The 17812-nt window shown below is 45.5% G+C and overlaps 1 protein-coding gene across 1 annotated transcript in view; it reads left to right on the top strand.

Moving 5' to 3' along the window:
• Window positions 1-17812, top strand: part of SPTLC3 (serine palmitoyltransferase long chain base subunit 3) — a 149967-nt gene that overhangs the window by 125496 nt on the left and 6659 nt on the right. Inside the window, exons 10-11 of the mRNA XM_027560294.1 lie at window positions 9396-9531; window positions 16413-16542. Coding sequence (XP_027416095.1) covers window positions 9396-9531; window positions 16413-16542 — 266 coding nt within the window. The remainder of the gene's footprint in view (window positions 1-9395; window positions 9532-16412; window positions 16543-17812) is intronic.

Genomic DNA, 17812 nt, shown 5'->3' with positions numbered 1-17812 from the left:
ACATTGTTAGTTCTGTCCCTCTGCAGTCCCTCCGTGAGTGCAGAGAAGTCCACAGAGAATCCCACCTGAAATGGGCCGTCTGGAGCCCCTGGCATCTGAGACCCATGGCCTTGCTCAGGGAAGACCCCTGCCGCTGCTTCCTAAATCTGTTTGGCCCTTGGTTACCAGCTGGAGACACAGAGAAATGCAGAGAAAGAGGCAGAAGGCGCAGAGGGCTGTGCTTTCTAAACGGTTACAGGCCACTGGCCTTTCAGCAACAGTTAATGCAGAACAGATGGCAGGTGCTACGCTCGGCTGGCTCTCAACTGAGAGGCTGCCTCTGTCCATGATTAATCACCTGTGCTGGGGGGTCAGAAAGTTCTACCTGGCCTGGGGGGCGGGGAGCGACCTAAGGTTGGAGTTAGCAAGCAAAGTGCCAGTCATTGCCTCTCTGCCCTATGGCTGCTCACATGTTTTCAGGACCACAGTCGGGTGGGGAGGGCATCCAATAAGCAGAATTAGCCAACCCGGGGAAGCCTACCTAGGAGGGGAAGTTTGTCTGCTTCTGCAGAAATGGCTCAAAAACTGGTCCATAATGTTCTGTCCCTTCATTTCCTTCCCCTTGAGTTAGCCAAGGGTAGAAGTTTATGGCAGACCAGTAAATTCTGCACTTGCTTTGAGGCCGTAAACGATTTCCCCGGCCCGAGTGTAAAGAGAATCTGTTTGTCTTTTCCATGGCACTGGGGCAAAAGGATAGTGTAGCCACTTCCTTCCTCCCATCCTACAAACAAGATATCCTTTTACACCAGGAGTCCTGCAGAAGTTTCCTCTTCACTTTTGTTTCCTCTTGTGTGGATGGGGAGATGGGGCGTTGTGATGTAACACACATGGAATTCTGTCGGTTCAGTCCAACTGGAGAAGAACATGATTCCAGGTGTAGGATCTTTGAGGGTGAAGGGGAGTTGCTGTTACACATTGATCTTTGTTTTTCCTGTCACAGGTTCATTTTCAACTGAACACCAAAAATCGCCAATACACTGGGGGCCGTACCCTAGCCCCACTCTTGTCTGGAGAAGTTGGGGAGAAAACCAGTTACCCCACCAGCCACAGCTGGGGGGGATTAAGCAGGTGGATTTGTGGCTGTGCTCTGGGCTAGAGAAAATGTATTAGTTCTCTATTTCTGCATAATAGATGACCACAAGTTTCAGGGCTTCCTGTTTTTATCTTTTGGCCGGGCTGCACAGCATGTGAGATCTTATTTCCCCAACCAGGGATTGAAGCTTTGCCCCCTGCACTGGGAGTACAGAGTCTTAACCACTGAACTGCCAGAGAAGTCTCAAACTTCAGAGGTTTCAAACAACACCCATTTATAATCTCACAGTCTCCTGGGGTCGGGAGTCTGGGCAGACTCTGGCAAGGCAGAAATCAGGGTGTCAGCAGCTTTCTCTGGAGCTCACCCTTCTCTTCCAAGCTCACATAGGTGTGGCAGAACCCAGTTTCTGAGGGTTGCCAGACTGAGATTCCGGTTTGTCTGTCAGCTGGGACCCCACCTCAACTGCTGGAGACTTGAATTTCTTACCATATGATGCCCTCCATTTTCAGAGTCAGCAGTGGAGAATGTCCCTGTTAAGACCCCTCCCTCCCTCTTTGAGTCTCTTTCTTCAGGGAGAGCCCAGGCCTTTCTCAGAGCTAACCTGATTAGGTCTTAGGTATTGGTTAATGCCCCTAAAATTCATTTTGCCTTTGTAAAATAGGACTTTATGTGAAGATTTCCAGTAGTTATAAGCTTCATCTTGAATACTCCAAATGAATATTAGTCTAGTGAATATTTAGTTCTGGAAGATAAGAACATGTAAAAACGCATGTCCTAGGCACCAAAACGAAAAAGAAGCAAACAAAAAACTGAGGTTACAGAAACAACCAGAATGGCTGTGGATAGCACAGGTCACTTCTGCTGGCCACAGCTTCAGAGGGCAAATCCAAGCAAGTCAGTTCAGTGCTTGATGATGACTGAAAATGAACGGTTTTTAATCTTTTTGAACCATAGAATTTTTTTTCAGAGGAAATGCACATGGAAGCCCATGTTATAAAATCGTTGTATAACTTTACAACACTCTTATAGGACCAATTGGGTCCCAGACGCTCTCCAAAGTGCTTAAAATAAAATCCTTGTAACGGTACAAAATGGACATGCTTACTACTGTTACTGTCATTGTCATTATTCACATTTTACTGGTGAAGAACCTTAGTTGCAGAAAGATGAGATGCCTTGCTCAAGGTGGCAGAGCGGATTTTGAACCCAGGAAAATCAGGCTCCCAGTCCTCAACTCTGTTGGCATGGAAGCACGTTGGAGGTGGGGGGTCTGTTCTCCCAGCTGCTGAGCCTCCACCTCACCTTTTCCCCCCACCCCCTAGGCTTCCTCAGTACAACCTGCCCAGCAAACACTTTGAGAACCGGAGAGTTTGAATACTGTACACCCTGCCTCAAAGGGGCTGCCGAGGGGCTTCTTCCATGTGCACCGTCTCTTGGAGCCCTTTCAAGGAACTCCAAGAAGCTGATTCTCAGCCACAATCTCTCCTTGGCCACAGCCGTCGCTGCAGCCCCTCTCTCACCCATTTCTGCTGCCACCCTGGCCTCCTCCTGTGCCTGGCCACCTCCAGCCTTCCCTTACACGCTGCAATCTCCTCTCCCGAAACCCCCTCAGAACATGGCGTACCCCGTTTGTGATGCTGCCTGGACTCTCTAGTGCCCACCAGCTCCTAGGCTGGCAACTATAGCCCTCTGGGTCTTATTCCCCTGACCTTTCTCCTGACGGTGAACCAAATGTTCTGGGCAGGCGGGCTACTGAGCCCCCTCTGGTGCAAAAGGTGTGTTCTGGCCACCTCCAGGGTCTTTGCTCCAAACTCCCAGAGCATTTCTTCCACAGGGCATTCAATTTTCCACTGTTTGTGATTATTATATTAATTTTCGTCATCTATAAGCTCCTTGAAAACAGTAGACACGTTTGTCTTTTAATCCCACCACACAGCAGCCACCGCACTGAAAAGCAGTAAGTAGCATTCTCCCCAAAGTCCCAGGAGACAGATCATTACCATCCCCACTTAACAGAGCAGTAAATTCATGCTCAGACACGAGTGACTTGCTCATCTTCATGGCAAAGAGAAAAGGGTGGATGGAAGCTGACACACGGATCTGTAGATGGAGCAGAAAAACGCAAAAATACTCAGAGACAAAATTGCTCTCCAGAGTCTTCAATTAGAATCACCCTTATTACCTTCATAGAATCAACAGCCACAATAATTCATGACTACAAGGGCTGGTTTTGAACTAGGGTACACACCACAGTCACCCAGGGGAAGGCTTTCAAGAAGGTCCACACCAGTCCTGCTGGAGCAGAATCTCTGCAGATGGGGACTTACCCCTGAGTATCCTAGAAAACAAAAAATTCCCTGAAGACTCTGGTGTGCTCCCCTATTTAAGAATCACCAATTCACAAGGTTCCCAGAAGACTCCAGCCTCCCAAGTTACCCTCATTCCCCATCATTAGTAACTTTCTAAGGAACTGCTCTCTATTTAAATGCAAATTAAAATTAAATCATATCATGTATTCTGTAAGGATTCAAGAAGCACTGCTGTGTGACAGGCCTGCTGACTGCCTCTATCTGTCTTACAGCCCTTCTCCCATGTCTATTATCTGATATCTGCCCAGTCTACTGGTAGACTATGTGCACATCCTAAGTTGCTGCAGTCATGTCTAACTGTTTGTGACTCCGTGGACTGTAGCCCTCCAGGCTCCTCTGTCCATGGGATTCTCCAGGCAAGAATACTGGAGTGGGTTGCCACGCCCTCCTCCAGGATGTCTTCCCAACCCAGGGATCAAACCTGTGTCTTTTATGTCTCCTGCATTGGCAGGTGGGTTCTTTACCACTAGCAACACCTCGGAAGCACTAACTGGTAGATTATTTCTTGCCTAACTGGTAGATTATTGTACAGCCCTAGAATTTTTTATCTTCTCCTCCTTATTAGCAGCTGGCCCTTCTCTGATACACAGTGAAGGCTTTTCATTTGTGAAATGCATGAACCCATGAATCTTGGGACTCATACCTCATCGGGAATAAGTTTAACAGCTTCTTCAAAGAGCAGACTCTGATAAACTCGATGGCGCCACCAATGTCCGGGTCCACCGGGTAACGCAAAAGCCATCTCCCAGCCTCAGTCTCCTCGTCTGTGAAGGGGACCCAAAAGCACAGAGCCTGACTCATAGTAGCTGCACGAGGGATGCTCATTCTTACCTCTCCTTGTGGATTAAGCCCCAGACGGTGTCTTTGAGCCGCGAGTGGCTTGGTAGAGGCACGGAAACGAAAGCGTCCAGCCTGCCCAGTCCCACTCCTGCGTGTATTAATGCCACTCCTGCGTGTATTAATGGGGGCATGGAGAGGCCTGGGCAGTCCTTGGCACATGTGCGTGTGAGCATAACACATGCCGTAACCTTGGAATCTGGACATCAAAAGGGAGCGCTTCAGCGCCTGATAAAAACGTGTGTTCCTTTCCGCAAACCACTCCAAACCCTGTTTTCGCCATCCCACTGGGAAGCTTGTCACTGCTAATGTGATTCTTATGATTCTTGCTGCTCTGTAGCCTCTTGATCTTTCCTGAGATCTCCCTGCCCCAGAGTGTGTTGGAAACAAAATGTCCTGTCTGGTGTCCAGAGCTTAAAATAACAGACGTTGGGTTCCTGCTGCCACGTTGAAATTTTACTCCAAGATCTCTCCCCAGCACCGCCGCCCCTGCCCCTCCCTGTGCCTGGAGGAGAAGCCTAGTGTGAGCATCAGACAAATGAATGGGAGGGAGGGGAGGCCGTGGAGGGTTGGGGTGGGAACGGAGGGGCAGGGGAGACCTTCTGAGGCCACTGCTGGGGCACCCTGGAGGATCAATTTGGTTGTTGAGAAAGATCAACTTCTTAAACTGTGCGACAGGTTTTAAGGGAAGATTCTACCCACCACCCTTTCCCAGCACAGCTGCCAAGAAGCAGGTTTGAGGTCTCCCAGTCTGCATTCTGCACTGGGGGGGAGCGCCATGGGTGTCTCTGTATGTGCCCTTTTCAACCTGGGGTGTAAAATGAGTCCCCGCCACGGCATCTGGGTCTATGCACATTTCCTCTGTTAGACAGTGAGCTTGAAAAGTCTGCAGAAAATAGTGTGTCATTGGTATTGGCTGGCAAATGTGCCAGAGCCTTACAGAGGGAAATGCCTTTCTCTTTCTTGCCAGCCGATGGTTCAACAGAGAAGAAATTTTCCTTCTTTAGCTTCTGACAGGTCATTCTGGGCATGTCCTCTGTCCACAGTGCCTCCTGGCCCTCTGAAGATTGAGTTGTCCCAAGCATATTTTTGGAAACTCCACTGATGATTGTTTTTATTAGGGGACTGCACAGCTTTGTAGTGGGACGCTTAGGGTTTTATTTGTTTTCCTTCCCCGGCCCCAGCTGTTTTTGTTTTAACAGCATTGGAGAGAAGGTTAAACCCAGTCCATCCCTCAAGTCGGCAGAGCTAGAAACCCGAGTGGGCCGAATGGCACCCTACAGGTCATCTGCCCAGCTAGGTCCATCCCTGACCTTATCCAGCCTCACGGGAGGGGCGAGGTTGGCAGTGGGGTTGATCTCCAGTCAAGTGAGCATTTTGGAGCTGATAACTGTTTGGGAGCAAGTCACCCCCCAAATGTACCGCTGGAGACCCCAGGCGTTCAATAACTGCTGGGATGTCATCTTGCCAAACAAGAGGCAAGGACATATGCCCGTCTTTTTACTTTCCATGTCCCACCAAGGAGCATGACTCAGCCAAGACACAGCCAAACACAGCCACCTGTGGCCTTGGGGCTGAACTGCTAATGGCCATAGTTTCTGAGACACCGAGTTTCCTTGGCTGCACCTGGTGAAAGCCAAACTCATGCTTGGTCTCATTCCCAGAGATGCCGATTTCATTGGTCTGGGGTACAGTCCGGGCATGGGGCTCTGCCAAGCTCTCTAGATGCTCCCAAGTGCCACTGAGGCTGCTGAGAACTGCTGCTAATGGAAAAATGTAACTAACCTTGTAAATATCTGTTTCCCAGACACAGTACTAAGCATGTTCCTGCATTAACCCCTTTATTGCTCCAAGTCTTCCTGTGAAATAAGTTTATTTATTTCCAGGTAAAACTGAGGTTTTAAAGCCTTAAGTCGTCCACATGGAGTTTGGAGTTTCCTAGTCCATTTAACTCCAGGGCTTATTCCTTTTCCAGAGAACCAAGAATCTAGCAAAACAACACAATTGCATAAGCTCTCCAGCACTCTACATAAGAGATCTCACCCCTAACTTATTTATCTGGGCGGGGCCTCCCCTGTCTTCTCTGTAATAGGCTGAAGGAGAATCAAAAAGTATTTAACTAGGGACCTTATGTGTTGCAAAGGGAAGGTCATTACCATGCCCAGTCTTCATCCAGGACCCCTGTATGAAACGACAAGTGCAAAAATTCTTTCTACTTTGACAAAGTGCTTTTCAAACAAGAAGCTCAAAGTACAGCATAATTAATCAAATCCCCCGCATCCTGTAGATGAGTAGCATTTTATATGTACAAATCTCTCTCTGCCTCCAGGCCCTCCAACACTAGGAGAATGTTTCCAGTTTTCAGAAGTGAGCAATAGAGTAATTGAAAGGAGCTGTATCTTGGCCAGCTCAAAAGACGTCAAGCCATCTATAGTAGCCCTATGTGAGAAAAAGCGGTGTCCACAAAGTGTGTCATAATGGCTTGCCTGCCATGCTATGCTGCATGCTTCAAACAGGGAAAAGACGGCAAGAATAAAACATCCAGTTCTTAAGAGTCAGCTGCCCCTGTGATCAATATTCTGATCCATCTGGTCAACTCTCCAAAGGATCTAGAAGCCAGAAAGTAATGACATTAGCTGGTGATCAGTTACATAGGTTAATCAAGGCAGAGAGGACAGACGGGGCCGATTAAGTAGCAGGGCAGCTCAATGATGGATGAGTCATTATGGGCAAGTGCAAAGATAATGCCATTGGGAAAAGCAATATAGTCATTCAGGTACTTCCAGACCAGGAAATCCTTCTAGTCCTAGAGGGGGATCATTTAGGAAGTATCAGACCCAGCCTGATGAACTCATCTATTCATTGTACAGCTAACCATCAACAGAAGAGCTGAACGCACAAGGGGACGAGCCATATGGAATACATTTTGAAGACTGGGATGTATATCTGTGCCTTCATTTGGAACACCTTCTTTTTTTTTTTTATTTTATTGACGTATAGTTGATTTGCAATGGTGTGTTAGTTTTAGGTGTACAGCAAATTGATTCAGGTATACATGTAGATGTATACATTTGTTTTTAGATTCGCTTCTCATAGGTCATCACAGAACATTGAGTGGTTCCCTGTGCTATTAGTTTTGGTTATCCATCTTATGTATAGTCGTATGTGTACATTCATCCCAAGCTCTTGATTTATTCCCTCAATGTTTCCCCTTTAGTCACCATAAGTCTGTTTTTTATGTCTGTTTCTGTTTTGTAAATAAGTTCATTTGTATCTGAATCACCTTCTTTAAGCAAGTCATAGTCCAGCCCCTCTTTTCTGATCCACAATACCCCCTGCTCCTATGTTCTCATCTTCCTAAGCACGCACAGTTTCAATGTATGGATGAAGAAAATTTTTTGAAGTAATGACAAATATTTTTCTTCTTCACTTCTAGTTCTGTCCTTCAAATCGCTTCCTCTCTGTACCAGAAGACACTTCAGCATGTTCCAAAACAATTCTTCTTTTTTTTTTTAAAGCACAAAAGAGGCTGTGTCTATGCAACAAAATTTATGCAAATGGTTCTACACCTCTCCAAGTCCCTTTCCTGGATTCATGTTGCAAATCTGAAATTTTAGGGGAGAGAGCTTATTGTTTCAGGAAGGTGGGTAGGAAACTAAAAGCCCGTATGAATGAAGGTAAACTATACCTGTAACTAACTGTTTCTTTAAAACCAAGTCCCAGCTAGGAACCCTCAAAGCAACAGTTATCCATGAGCGCCATATTAATGACGCCAATGAATGCCAGTTCTCGTGACTTCTTTTCCCTCCCTGATTGCTCTGCTTTTGTCTCCCTTTTAAGCTCCTCTTCCCAAGCACTCAATGCTGGATTCTCCAATCCCTGTACTTCTGGTTTTTCAGACAATCTACTCACTTATTCCTTCTATCTTGCCCTGCCCTCAACCACTTCTTGCTGGTTCTCAACCATTCTGTTTTTTCTACAAACTATAGGACCGTTGCATCTGTTTTCTGGGTGAGGAATTCCCTCCTCTTTATTTTGGTAACCTTTGTCTATCTTTCAGATCTCAGTTCACTCATCATGCGTTGCTTTCCTCGGACTTGGTCTAAGCTCTCCACTGTGGACTCCCAAATACCACACGGCATTCGTTACCACCCTCGTCAGAGTTGCAACTTTACATTCATTTGTGATTATTTGATTCATGCCTGTCTCCCCCAGGAGACTGTTTCTATCTCTTTTCTCTCGTTGCTCCTGACTGACCTTGCACTGCCCACTTCTCTACTTCGTGACTACCCTAGTTTCTACTGACCAATGATTTCCTCTGTCTCATAGATTCCAGTAATACACTTTTCTCTCAATTCCCATCATTTTTTGTTTTTCATCCAGTTGTTGATTCTCTCTAAATTTTTTACAGTCATGCTCTACTAGCAAGACAGTCTTACTGGTTTAATTCATATGTATTATCTCTTTGGCAAAGTTCTCATGAGAGACCCACTCACAGCTCCTGGGGCAGCAGCCAAATGAACCAAGCGTATCCTTCATCCACGGGCTGTTGCCAGCCTGGGGGATAGGTCAGCTTTCTGAAGAAAGTATAACAAACAAGGTGTTTTCTCCCTCATGGTCTGCTTTCTGAGGACTGGCAGAGCTGGGGAGGGATCTTCCTGGAGAATGAGGACGGGGGAAGGGGTGAAGAGTAATGACAGAAAAGAAGAGGGATAGTTGAGATTTGCAACAATCTCCTTCTTGGTTGGTGTTCTGTTTCCTGTCACATTCCCTTCCCCTGAACTAACGTGTCTATAGCACTTAGCAGATTCCACACACTGTGGGTACCTAGTAAATAGTAGTTCACCTCCTTTGTTCTGGCGAGACACACTTCCTGCTCCCCTGCTGCCCTGAAGCCTAGCATGACTGTAGTTGGCAGCAGTGGCCAGCAGCACCATCCCCCAGACCCTGTCTTCCAGGCACAGGGCAGGTCCTGGGCATCAGTGCCCACCCTGCCCACCAGGAGATCTTTGCCCATCCTGCTCTGACCCTCCTCCAGCCCTTAATGCAGGCCTGCAGAAAGACTTAACAGCACTTGCCAAGACAGTCTGATGGATTTCATGCCTATTTCCTTCCAGGGCTGCAGAGAGTACAGCAACTGGCAAAAAATACAAGATACTTCAGACAGAGACTAAGCAAAATGGGATTCATTGTGTATGGCAACGAAGAGTCTCCTGTGGTCCCCCTGCTCCTTTACATGCCTGCGAAAGTAGCGTGAGTATCCAGCAGACCCCCACCATAACACCTAAGCCCCAGGGTGATCTGATGGAGATGGCGCTCCGACACCAGGGGACTCTTTCAGCGCAGATGCTGCTTTGCATCTTGCGCAAGATGCTAAGCTCAAAACTCACTTGTCCAGTTTCTCAGAAGTCACAAGGTCTTGTGGGAAGGGAGCCACGTGCTGCGGCCCACCATTTCCACGCTCTGTGAATTGGGCGAAACCACTTGCTGCCTGAGGCCTCAGCTATAAATGAACAAGGGTCCTGCCCTTCCTCCTGCCCCAAGATCTTTCTCGGGGAGAACCTCAAAAGACCCTCTCTCCCAACATTCAAAAACAACATGACTAGGCTCTGTGCGCTCTCCCGTTGAACTCTCATAGCCATCCTCCAAAGAAGGCAGCCTCATGTGTGGGGAAACTGAGGCTGAGAGCAGTTAAACAGCTTTCCAAAGTCAAGATCAAGTGTAGGAAAACCAAAAGGCCAACCCAAACTTAGGCTCTTGCTCCAAAGCGCTTGCTCCCAACACCAAATTTTAATACCTCTCCTGTAAGCCGACTTCAGGCTCTTTTCCACTGATTGTGACTCTGAAATTGAGCATTAGTAACAAATGCATAAAGAGAAAAAAAAAATGACTTTTTCTCAATATGGTGTTAATGAGTTTTTCCAGGAGTCATTCTCCAATCTGCTAGACATGAATGAACTCTGTGATTAAAAAGAAATTAATTAAAATATTTTCTAAATATAAAATATTTGTGTGTCTGACCCAGCACATGGGAGAAAGTAATTATCAACAGATGTTCATCAGATTCTGGAGGTCCTGACACTCCTTTAACACAACCGTATTGTTGGAACTTTCTATTTGATTCTCTGACAGTCTAGGTTGATTGGCAGACTATTAGAAGTAGTATAGAAAAGAAGCTCTGGGGCTATTTGTTGAAAACTCATGATGGTTAGGACTGCGTTAAACATTCCTAAAAGATGGTTTCTTTGATGTCCACTCTCACGTCATTTCGCCAGGGCCTCGTGCACCACCGTTGTCCACCACTGAGCCCTTTGTTTGTGGATCTGGGTCAGGAAATCAGCGCTTGGGGTGGCCCAGAAGACAGGGTGCTTCGGGAACGCCACAGGACACTGCTCTGTGCTGATGGCGGGGAGCGGGGACAATGGTGATTCCGAGCGGCAGATACCCCAAAGCCCTCTAGCATCTGGTCTTGGATGGCACGGAAAAAGTCCACATTTACTCAGAGTGGCCAGGGAAGTGGCGTGTTCCGACTCCACGCTTAGCCCATGCTTATCTAATACCTTATGATTTGCTCAAATGAAAACACCAGAAGTAAGCTTGCTTTATTTTGGAATGCGTCAAGTACACAATACTGGAGGGTGGTGTTAGGGAGTATGCTTGATATTTGATGATGGAAGCTGGAATTAGAACCTCAACAGGATGGGAAGTTGAGTCCATCTAATGAGAAGAGCCCACGACAAACAAAACAAATGCACTTAAGTGCATGGTGACAGAATGAAAGAGAGTTCTTCTCCTGCTTTATATGACAGGAGTCCTGACTTGGCAAAGCTAATGTGAAAAACGAAAGTAAAACTGAGAAGGAGTTTCCTGGAAAAGTTGTGTTCTAGAGTATGAGATGTTTGGAATGAAAAAGAATTTTCATTCTGTCTCTTCCTCATTAAACCAAACTTCTGAATCCCTGATTTTCTCATATTGAAAATGAGATATATCAGGGTACATTGGCCAGTAGTGGGATTGCTGGGTCATATGGTAGTTTTATTCCTAGCTTTTTAAGGAATTTCCATACTGTTCTCCATAGTGGTTGTATCAACTTACATTCCCACCAAGAGTGCAAGAGGGTTCCCTTTTTCTTCATACCCTCTCCAGTGTTTATTGTTTATAGATTTTTTTAATGATAGCCATTCTGACCAGTGTGAGGTGATACTTCATGGTAATTTTTATTTGCATTTCTCTAATGATAAGCAACATTGAGCATCTTTATACCCTGCTGCTGCTGCTGCTGCTAAGTCACTTCAGTCGTGTCCGACTCTGTGCGACCCCATAGACGGCTGCCCACCAGGCTCCCCCATCCCTGGGATTCTCCAGGCAAGAACACTGGAGTGGGTTGCCATTTCCTTCTCCAATGCATGAAAGTGAAAAAATAAAGTGAAGTCGCTCAGTCGTGTCTGACTCCTAGCGACCCCATGGACTGCAGCCCACCAGGCCCTTCCATCCATGTGATTTTCCAGGCAGGAGTACTGGAGTGGGGTGCCATTGCCTTCTCCTCTTTATACCCTGAGAAGATCATAATTCAAAAAGATGCATGATGCATGTACCCCAGTGTTCATTGCAGCACAGTTTACAATAGCCAGAACCTGGAAGCAACCTAGATGTCCATTGACAGATGAATGGATAAAGAAGTTATGGTACATATATACAGTGGAATATTGTGCTGTGCCAAGTCACTCAGGCATGTCTGACTCTTTACGATCCCATGGACTGTAGCCTGCCAGGCTCCTCTGTCCACAGGGATTTTCCAGGCAAGAATACTGGAGTGGGTTGCCATGCCATCCTCCAGGGTCTCTTCCCAACCCAGGGCTCGAACCCACGTCTCCCATATTGCAAGCAGATTCTTTACCATCTGAGCCACCAGAGAAGCCCAATGGAATATTATTCAGCCAGTAAAAAGAACAAATTTGAGTTAGTTGAAATGAGATGGATGAACCTTGTGTCTATTATACAGCATTAAATAAGTCATTAAAAAATATCACATATTAACACATGTATATGGAATCTAGAAAAATGGTACTGGTGAAGCTATTTGCGGGGAAAGAATAAAGACTGTGAAAATAGAGGGGGAAGGAGAGTGGGGATGAAGTAAGAGAGCAGCACTGGCACGTGAACACTACCATGTGCACGCTACCGTGTGCAAAACAGATGGCTAGTGGGAAGCTGTGGTGTAACACAGGGAGCTCAGTCCGGTGCTCTGAGGATGGGAGAGGGGAGGGAGGGGACACGTGTGTAATTATGGCTGATTCAAGTTGTGCAGTGGAAACCAAACAACATCATAAGACAATTATCTTCCAATTAAACATAAATTTTAAAAAAGAAAGAAAATGGGATTGAATAGGACCTATTTCCTAACATCATGTGAAGATTAAACAAGATGAAGTGTATCAGCATTGGCATGTCAACTCTTAGGGTCTACTCAGTGTTGGCTGTTATTTTTAATTGTATTAATAGTGCATATGAAGCACTTTGTATAGTGATTGAATAAGCACTCAGTGGTAGACATCATTATTACAACTACTTCTACCACTGTGGCTACAGTGATTATTATTACTAGTTTCAACTGAGTGTAAGATTGAGTCATTGTGGTTGCATGTCTTTTTAAAATAATTACAATATTTTTAAAAATCTTTATTTTATACAGGATAAAGTAAAATAATTATTATCCTTTAATAAAAATAAAACTTCCAGGAAAAGAGTAGGAAAAGATCTTGCTATGTCCTGCATCAACTGGACCTTGGATGATATGTCGAATAATCTAATACCTTTCCATGTAAGATAGTTTTAAGGAGGAGCTAATATTGCTGAATGTTAATTATATGCTAAGGAAGGCTCTTAAACCCAATGTTCAGCCATTGAAGGTGGGATGCCTAGCTCGGGTTTACAAATGGAGACACCTAAATGCACAAAGTCAAAACTATTTTCTCAGTGTCACTCCTGTTGTAGGTACTAGAGCCCAGAGTTCAGGTCAGTTCCATTTGCCTCCTAAACCAGGGCTCTTTTCAGTGCACTGCACAGCCTCTCAAGCTTTAGTCCATGGGGGAAAATACACATCTCTGTAAAGCAATGCAGAGTATAATTTAACGCTCTTTAATGTCATCATTGGTGAATCAAAAGGGCATGGATTAGTACAATGGGGACTATACAATTAGCACCAAAAAAAATCTAATTATTTCTGTTGTTAAGGAAACTTAGAACAGTTTAGTTCCAAAAGGTAATGTTATCTATTGTTGGCAGGAGTAGCCATTCCCTGGTCTTGTTTTCTTCTCGGATATTCCTTCAATGGAAAGTTTATATGCAGAAAAGCTTTTGAAACAGAGGGTTAGTTGTCTCAGCCAGTGTCTGAACACTTTTTCCATTTGCTTATTTAAAAACCTTTGATTTTATTAAAGAACTGTGATTTCTTCACATTTCCCCCCACTGCAGAATAGAAATATGATCTCTAGCCAGGTATCCTTTTGAATAAAGTCTTACTGCAGCTCTACCACTGGACTCTTCTATGTAGTAGAGTAGAATGTGATTTCACTGATAAAAAATCACTTAAGTAATCAGAAGAATTGTATTTCCTATTTGGTGGAGGACTGACATTTTCCAGCCCCAGGCCTCATCATATGCTTGGAGGATGGTGGTGCAGAAAATGCACTGATGCTGTGCTCAGTGCAAGGCTAATATTTTATTCTTCTTATTCAAGTAGTTTAGTTTCTTTCGGGCTATGCCAGCTCTAATTTGATTTGGGGAGTACAAACCCAGAGGCTCATTATGCTGAACATTCAGAACAATCATATACATTAACTGAAGGAGGCTAGCTTTAGTTGCGTAAGTTGTAAGCTTTAAATTTAGACATGCTCCAGGGAGGCCTCAGATTAACCTAATGAATCAACAGGCATATATTTCACTCTACATTCTTTGGCAAAACTCACTTCCTCTGGTACAAAGAGGAAAGTGCAGACAGTGAAAATGGTCTTTGGGGAGTCCCAAAAGCCGACCAGAAATCATGGGTCAGGTGGTTTGTACTCTAGCAATAAAAGCTCTTGACTTGTTTCTCAGACAATTACAAGCTCTCATCCTGTGCAGTTCCGTGGGCAGCCTTCCATAGGGTGATCAAGAAAGAGAAAGAATGGCCGGTTTTCAAGCTTCCTCAGTTAGAAAGCTCCATCTCCTTGCAACCTTCCCAAATCAAAGGCTGAATCTCGCCTTGCCCGAGCCAGGGGGCCAGAGAGGCTGTGTTTGGTGGTCCCTGTAATCTCCATCGCTTCCTTTGATAACCCGCCTTCTGCCTGAGGAAACCTAAAAGCCGTCAGCTAAACAGGAGGAGAAGGAGAGACCCCACAACCTTCCTCTCTGTGGCTGCATCGAGGATTCTTCCTGAAACTCAGGGTTTCTGTGGTGCTGTCAGCTTCCAGCCTAAAATAAGACACCCGCAAAGGAGAAGGAAATGGCAACCCACTCCAGTATTCTTGCCTGGAAAATCCCTGGACGGAGGAACCTGGCAGACTACAGTCCCTGGGGTGACAGAGTCGGACATGACTTAGCGACTAAACAACAACCACCGCCTCTTAAAGCTTAGAAGATCTGAGACCTTTACCCCACTTGTGGGCAGAGCTTCTCAAGGACAAAGGAGTCCTGTGGGGAGTGATGAGCACAGAGAGGGAAATACTTACTTACTTGGACGCACAAGCCTGTGCCTGAGGTTGGATCTCAGTGCAAGAAATTTACAGACTTCGGGAGCTCAGTATTCTAGAATCGTTACTGAGATTAGCTCTGAAATGGCACCCTACTCCAGTACTCTTGCCTGGAAAATCCCATGGATGGCGGAGCCTGGTGGGCTGCAGTCCACGGGGTCCCTAAGAGTCGGACACGACTAAGCGACTTCACTTTCACTTTTCACTTTCATGCATTGGAGAAGGAAATAGCAACCCACTCCAGTGTTCTTGCCTGGAGAATCCCAGGGATGGGGGAGCCTGGTGGGCTGCCTTCTATGGGGTCGCACAGAGTCGGACACGACTGAAGCGACTTAGCAGCTACTCTGTATCACAGAGCTTTGAAATTCTATGACCTACGCCTCTAGGCTCCTACTAGAGAAAGACTCTGTGAGTGAACACTTCTTTCCCTCCCACCCTCCTCCCCATCCCCGCTTAGTCCAGCCAATGGGTTTATTATCCCTGAAGGCACACATAAAAAGTGAGAAGACCCTTGCTATTTCATATCTTTGGCTTGATGGAAAATAAAATCCTTGGCTCTGGAGAGAGAACGTGGCTTGGGGTTGTCTCCTGCAGACCCTCTGATCCTGATTCTGAAATTACAGTCACGAAGTAGAGGCTTATAAGAATCTCCACACTGTATTAAGTATTGAAAGCATATAGGTTTGCATATAACAAATTGTTTCCTTATGTAATTGCATTGTGTTATGGTTTTTTTATTGGAGTATAATTTCTTTACAATGCTGTGTTAGTTTCCATGTACAACAACATGAATCAGTCGTATGTGTACATATATCCCCTTCCTCCTGAGCCCCACTCCCGCCCCACCCCCACCAATCCCACCCCTCTGAGTCATCACGGAGCATGGACTGGGCTCCTTGTGTAGACAGCAGCTTCTCATTAGCTGTCCATTTTACACAAGGTAATGAATATATGTCAATGCTACTCTCTCACTTCATCACACCCTCTCCTTTCCTCTGTGTCCACTAGTCCCTGCTCGAAGTCTGTGTCTCTATTCTCATCCTACAAGTGTGTTAGGGCTTTTATTCCTTAGGAACTCTACAGACAAAAAGTTTCCATATATGCAAATTTGTCCAACCAGGATCACGGTCGTGTCCATGTCCATCCGCATTTTCTGCTCAGTGTCGAAGACTGAACACACCATTGTCTAACGAACGGGCCATGTCCCACAAAATACACACACAGTTATGGGTGCCACCAAGTGACTGGCTGCCACATTTCCTGGTCAATTGTATTTGACGGAAGTTTCATTACTTCAGTTATCTTCTACTTATTTTTTAAAAACAAAGTCATTAGCCACATTCCGTTTTTTGCAGTAGAATTTTGTCATGTCTCAGTTAACCTCCTTCTTAATCTTTCCCTTAGGGCTTTTGCAAGGCATCTATTAAACAGAAAAATCGGTGTGGTGGTCGTTGGATTTCCAGCTACGCCCCTTGCAGAAGCGCGGGCTCGGTTTTGTGTTTCAGCAGCACACACCCAGGAGATGCTGGACACGGTGAGTGCCCACGGCCCAGCAGAAGCAGTGGGATGGGGCCTCGGAGTCTGAGTGCCTTCTTTTACAGAGCTTGCTTGGGTTTCCGTGGATTTCTCTTGGATGGTGTAAGGAAACAACACCAATAACCCTCACTACTTAAAAAAAATAAAGGGATGGGGGAGGGGAGTCCCCGCAACGCACAACAATGTGATCAACTCCGCAGACAGAAAAGAAAACCAACCCAGGGAAGACTTGAGTCAAGTCAGTGTTTCGGTTTCACAGCAAAGACTGACTGAGAAGCCAGACGTCTGCTCTTGGCTTCTTCTTAAATGCTGATGCTGATTTCTTGTGCTGTTTCAGCAGCAATTGCCTACACCCTGGCACTGGTCAGAGCCACTACATCCATCACAAGAAAATAGGACCCAAATAAGCCACATTTGGAAAGCCAACAGCAGACAGACCTATTGTAAAAGCTCATCCTACCTGGGGTGCAAAGGATTTCAAAACCATTTTACCATTTTACTGTCCTTAAATTTCAATCTCTGTATGAATGAATACTACCAGATCCAAGCCAGGTCAGTCAGTTTGGAATTGATGAAACTGTCTCATAAAAATCAATGCAGTTTAGCAAACGCTATCAGATGTCTGCTCTATGCAAAACTCTGGGGCAAAAAGTCTAAGAGGACGTACTATAAACAGGCACCTCATAATCATACCAGAGAGAATAAATTCACCTAGTGGAGAATGACAACCGCAGGACAGACACTCTAGATGACAATCTAGTGAAGATAACTGCAGGAGCGTGGAAGTGCAGCGAGTCATCACATGTAAGGAGCTATTTGAGCAAAATAAGAGATGATGAGGTCAAGGGCAATGGGAGCAAAAGAAATGAATCTAGGAACGGACACTATGCATGCATGGATCTGCCAAGACTTGGCAAATATTTGGATGCAGGACACATGTGGGCCAGGGAATCAAGGATAATCCAAGGTCTCTAGTCCTCTAGTGAATGAAGGACAGCAGAGCCAAGTTACTAGGAAATAAGGGTATGTGGCAAAGAATAGCAAATCATCAGAAGGACTAGGGGAATCAAATGAGCTCAGTTGTAGACAGGTAGGGATTACATGTCTATGAGCCATTGGTGGGAAAGTTCCACTATTATACATAGGATGGATAAATAGCAAGGACCTACTGTATAGCACAGGGAACTATACCCAATATTCTGGGACAAACCATAATGGAAAAGAATGTGAAAAACAATATATGTATGTATAACTGAATCACTCTGCTG

This window comes from Bos indicus x Bos taurus, chromosome 13 (genome assembly GCF_003369695.1).
Source record: "Bos indicus x Bos taurus breed Angus x Brahman F1 hybrid chromosome 13, Bos_hybrid_MaternalHap_v2.0, whole genome shotgun sequence".
In the NCBI taxonomy this organism is placed as follows: Eukaryota; Metazoa; Chordata; class Mammalia; order Artiodactyla; family Bovidae; genus Bos; species Bos indicus x Bos taurus.
This window is presented reverse-complemented; position numbering and strand designations above follow the sequence as displayed.